The following is a 4874-nucleotide window of genomic DNA, read 5'->3' on the forward strand; positions in this document are numbered from 1 at the left end:
ATTACTTGTCGCAAAAAAATGTATCTAGACGTATTTTTAGTTTTAGATATATTCATTTCTGCGATGAGTAATTCGGAAGGGGGGAGTACTTCTGCGATCATAATAAGTGTCATGGTTTTAGTTTTTCTAATACCAGAACACTTATTATGAATCGAAGGGAGTACATGATCTTGTTTAGCGTGATGTCCCTCGAAACATAAACCCTGGCAGGTTTAACCTCAGGGACCAGCAAAAGCCAAAACTAATTGTAAAAATTGTTGACTGCATCATCCAAACCTTCGGAAGGAGAAAGTCGCGACGTGGCTCCACGATCACAATTTGATGCACCTCTGTGTTAGAACGACTCTCGCCCGCCTCCTCTGAACGAATCAGAAACCGCTTGAATCTTCGAGAACAACAATGGAGGTGGGAAATCCCCAAAAATCTGTTTCGAGTATCTTGAGTTAGAGACGAAGCCTTCTGGAGGGAATCCTAGATGATATCCACCCTTGAGCAGCCATTGGAAACAACAAAAATTTACCCCAGCTCTAGGGGTGTCTCACCGAGATCAGGTTAGGCCGCGGTGGCGATCTTGATCTTCCCCAGCACCATGCGCTCCGCCGGAATCGATGTTCCCCTCCCTGGGACTAGCGCAAACACTTTCTAATCACAAGATGTGTGGCTGCAGAGACTAGAACTCCTTCCACTCCGCGCTCTTGTCCAGAACCAACGAAGATGTCTCCGCCCGAGATCCTTGTCACTAGCTTCCGCATCTTTTCATGGCCATCGTGAGGGAACCTCATCGTCCTTGATATCTTCATCATGTGAAGCGCCACTACAATGTGTTCCTCCGACATAGGACGCCTCCTCCCATCGGAATCCATGGATCTCGCCTCTCAACTGGTGTAGACGGTAGGAGGGGCGGAAAATAGGGGCGGAGTGGGGCAGAGGACCTGCCATAGGTGATGGTGCTGTCGCGGTGACTGGGGTGGTGGGTGACAGTAAGGTTGTGGTAGTGATAGTAGGTGGAGGGGAGACAAACTATAGGGGCCCTCATTTGCAGGAAAATATCATGTGGAGCTTAGGCTCATGGACACCCTCTTATCTAGCCATCCAATTCTGCATCATGATTCGTGCAAGTACTTTTCTCTTTTTTGTCCCTCCCACATAGTTTAACATATGATCTTCAAACTTTTCAGCACAACAAAAGATTCTTGCTAGAATGTGGGCAAAAACTTTCAGATAATTTCGTGCATCATAAATACTACAAAAAAGATTTTTTAATTAACAAAATCATTTTCTATATTTTTCTTGGACAAAAAAATCTGGAAGTTTTATCCCACATTGTTCTAAGAATGTTTTGTTGTCCTGGAAAGTTTCAAGTTCATTTGTTGTTTTATTTTGAAGAAACAAAAAAGAGAAAGTTTTCATGTAGTAAGTTAGTTGTGTAGCATGGATCTCAAAGCAACATTAGATGATGAGGATAGGAGGTGTCCAAGAGACTGTGCTCTAAAAATCCACGTCCTTCGTTCGCACATCATGTGTTCAAAGGATTGAGGAGGAAAACATAGCACTCTTGAACATTATCTACCGGCGGCACCATCGACCTTCGATTGTGTAGCCAAATGAACTGCCAACTGCTATGATCGACCCGAGCTGTGTCGATCCGATGTTAACTAACCAATTGCCGCCAATATGATTTCTTCGACCTTCTTTCTTTGAGAGCCTCTATGTAGTAGTTCTCAATCGACTTCACATTTCATTATAGATTTTTTTTCATTTAAAACTTCAAAATATTCACCATGTGATAGTGCAAAATCAATCAATTTTACAGATATGTCATACAGATTAAAAAAAATATTCACCATGATGCAATATTTTATTTAGCTAGTGGAAAAATATTGTAGTGTCCGTTCTCAGAGCATAGAAAAATAGAGATCTTGCACATTGATGTCGACTAAGATTGAACTATTTCAGATTATGTCTTTTCAAACAATTTCATTTTCCTGAAAGCATGTATCATGTAATGCTCTTAATTTGCCAAAAAACGTAATGCTCTTAATTGCTTATAATGTTTGCCTATCGATCCACATCATTGAAAGATGGTGTAGAGTTTCTTTTAGTTTGTATAATGTTGTGTCGATGAATCTATTTCTTGTGATGCTATAAAACCAGAATTTCGAATTAATTGTGTGAAAATCATCCTTGTTCACATGGACATGGCTAGAAGTACTGGATGCTAAGATTCTTTTTAACAGACATGGTACCAGGCACATCCTACCTCTATAAGCATCTCCGAAAGACTGAGCAGGAAAGTCTTGAGATTGGCGGAGTCACTATAGGCATCTCGCTATCGAAAGAAACGTCGCCTCCTGCAATAAGAATATTTCACTTTTTTATGAGACACCAAAGAGTCAAAACTAGGTTTGATCCTTGGTAGGCTGAGGGTACAACTAGCCTCCTAACCATCCAACCACATATTCTAACTTTACATCAATTCACGAGTACCCGACTTGTCATCAATTTAATTTTCGTTTCTGCAATTTGTGTGCACCATCATCTTTTCACTTTGACCACTCTGATTTCCTATTGTATGACATGTTTCCTATTCATCCCGTCTGGTAAATTTTAATATGGTTCATGTTGTAAAATGCTTACCACCAGCGTCCAATAGCAGTGCATCTCTATGACTGGAATTTAACTTTATGCACAAGTGACCGTTTAGGCCATAGCCCCCTGTACTTAATTCTAACCATTCCCAACATCTCTGCTCTTTGTGTCCTTGTGGTCACGCGAGGCATAAGCATACGATATTATTTGTTTGCAGTGATATAGTCACAAGAATCAATTCAAAACATTCTGCAACGTAGAAACTCAATGCAACCAAATACGTAGAACCAAATACTTTTCGAACATATAATAAGGAGTTAAAGGTTCATTTGCAAAAAAATGAGTTAAAGGTTAAGATGCCATATATGGGCCTAAATTTTAAGTGCTCGGTTAGAGATGCTCTTAGAAAGCAAACATACATTTTTTTGGAACATAGTACAGAGACAGCCACACATGCAATCATATATACACGCGTACACGCACCCCAATGAAACACACACTCTACCCCTATGAGCACCTTCGAGAGACTGAGCCAGCATATCATCTTGAGATTGACGAAAGCACCACAAGTGCCTCGTAGTCTGCGGGAATTTCTCCTCCCACTGAACGCGCATCGCTGGAAAATCTTGAAATAAATCCAGGATAATACGAGCACCTAGACTTCAACCCTGATGGACTGAGGATACAACTTTCCTCTATAACCATCCAATCACAGGTTGATTCGCACATACATTTTTTTTAGCGATTAGCCAAATAAACCGTCTTTTAGGTCGAGTACGTGTAGTCTGACTACGCAGCGAGAACGAAACACCTCAATTCTGAGCCCCTCCAAATAACATTCTGAGACCTAATGTCTTGACAACAATATCCCAAGAAAACGTCTTGTACAACAAGGAGGGGGGGGGGGGGGGGGGGGAATCCTTGGTTAAGAGGAAGTAGAAGTAGTTTTATTCCCTTTTTTATATATCCATGTAAGCAATTAGTCTGTTTTACATAGTTTCGCCAGCATCCCATCGTGCACGAGCCAAGTACTAAACAGTTTTGGGTTGCATTGTAATCTTATTGCGGAAGAAAATTATAATTATAAGAGACTACTCCTAATAACCAGACCAAAGCTCTTGGACAGCAGAATACCTTGTACAACAAGGAAACAATTCTTGGCGATGCGTGCGATTCTGAATAGAATCTTGTAACACAAGCAAATAATGCTCGAACAACCTACGACATATATATACATACCGTAGCTAGCTATTCCGTTCTCAAACCAATTAATTAGCCCCCTTTACGATCACCGGCATCGAGTCGATCAGCCGAGATGTCGTCGCCGTCCGGGAAGGTGAAGAAAGCGATAGTGGGCGAGCAGTTCTTGGCGCCGTTGGCGACGGACCCGACGAAATTCACGGTGACCAAGTTATACACCCCGAACGGGCCGAGATTCACCTTCAAGAACTCCGCCGGCGGCGAGGCCATGCTGGAGGTGGAGTCCCGCCTGGGTTTCATGAGCCTACGCTCACACCAATTCCTCGACGCCACCTCAGACCAACCGGTGATCCATCTCCAGGAGGCCGGCCTTGAGGAGCGTAAGTGGGAGGCGTACAGGGGCAACAGCACGAGAGAAAGCGACAAGATCTTCGACGCCGTGAACAAGTCATGGTATTTCTTCCTGATGGGGACCAAGATCGAAGTGTTCCTCCGCAAGTCCTCCGACGAGCAGAAACCAGCAGGCTCCGTCGTCGATGGCAACTCCTCCGGCGGCATGCAGAAACCAGCAGACTTCGTCGTCCTTGGCAACTACTACCGCGGCGGGCTAACCGTTTTCCGCGGCTGCGGCTGCGTCCTCACCGGCAACAACATTGCGCAGATCAACAGGGTGAGCCGCCTGTTCAAGTTTAGTGAGATGGGTGGAGAGCACACGTACGATGTCAGTGTCAAGCCGGGCGAAGACCAGGCGTTCGTCCTCGCACTCACCGTCATTCTCGACCAGATGTATAATAACGATCGTGTTGTACGTTATTCTACCCAGCGTTAGATAGCTTAGCAGAAGCTTAGGTTTGTGATCGTTCGCGGTGTCGTTATTAGTCATGTTTTTTTTTACAAAGGTTAGCTATGTTACAGTCGGAGTTTGTGAGCATGCGATTGTGTAATCGCCATGGTTTAGGATTTTGTGAGTCGAGTCTAAACGGGAGTTTGTATCGGGTCGGGTCGTGTCAGGCATGTATCTTTTACATTATATAAATATATAAATAAAGTAGAAAAGGAACCAAGAAAAGCAGCGAGCCAAATTA

The 4874-nt window shown here is 43.4% G+C and overlaps 1 protein-coding gene across 1 annotated transcript in view; it reads left to right on the forward strand.

The window, feature by feature from the left end:
• Nucleotides 1-2711, forward strand: part of LOC123115181 (putative serpin-Z12) — a 152568-nt gene extending 149857 nt beyond the window's left edge. The window contains exon 2 of the mRNA XM_044536416.1: nt 2705-2711. Coding sequence (XP_044392351.1) covers nt 2705-2711 — 7 coding nt within the window. The remainder of the gene's footprint in view (nt 1-2704) is intronic.
• The last annotated feature ends 2163 nt before the right edge of the window (nt 2712-4874 follow it).

This window comes from Triticum aestivum, chromosome 5B (assembly GCF_018294505.1).
Source record: "Triticum aestivum cultivar Chinese Spring chromosome 5B, IWGSC CS RefSeq v2.1, whole genome shotgun sequence".
Taxonomy (NCBI): Eukaryota; Viridiplantae; Streptophyta; class Magnoliopsida; order Poales; family Poaceae; genus Triticum; species Triticum aestivum.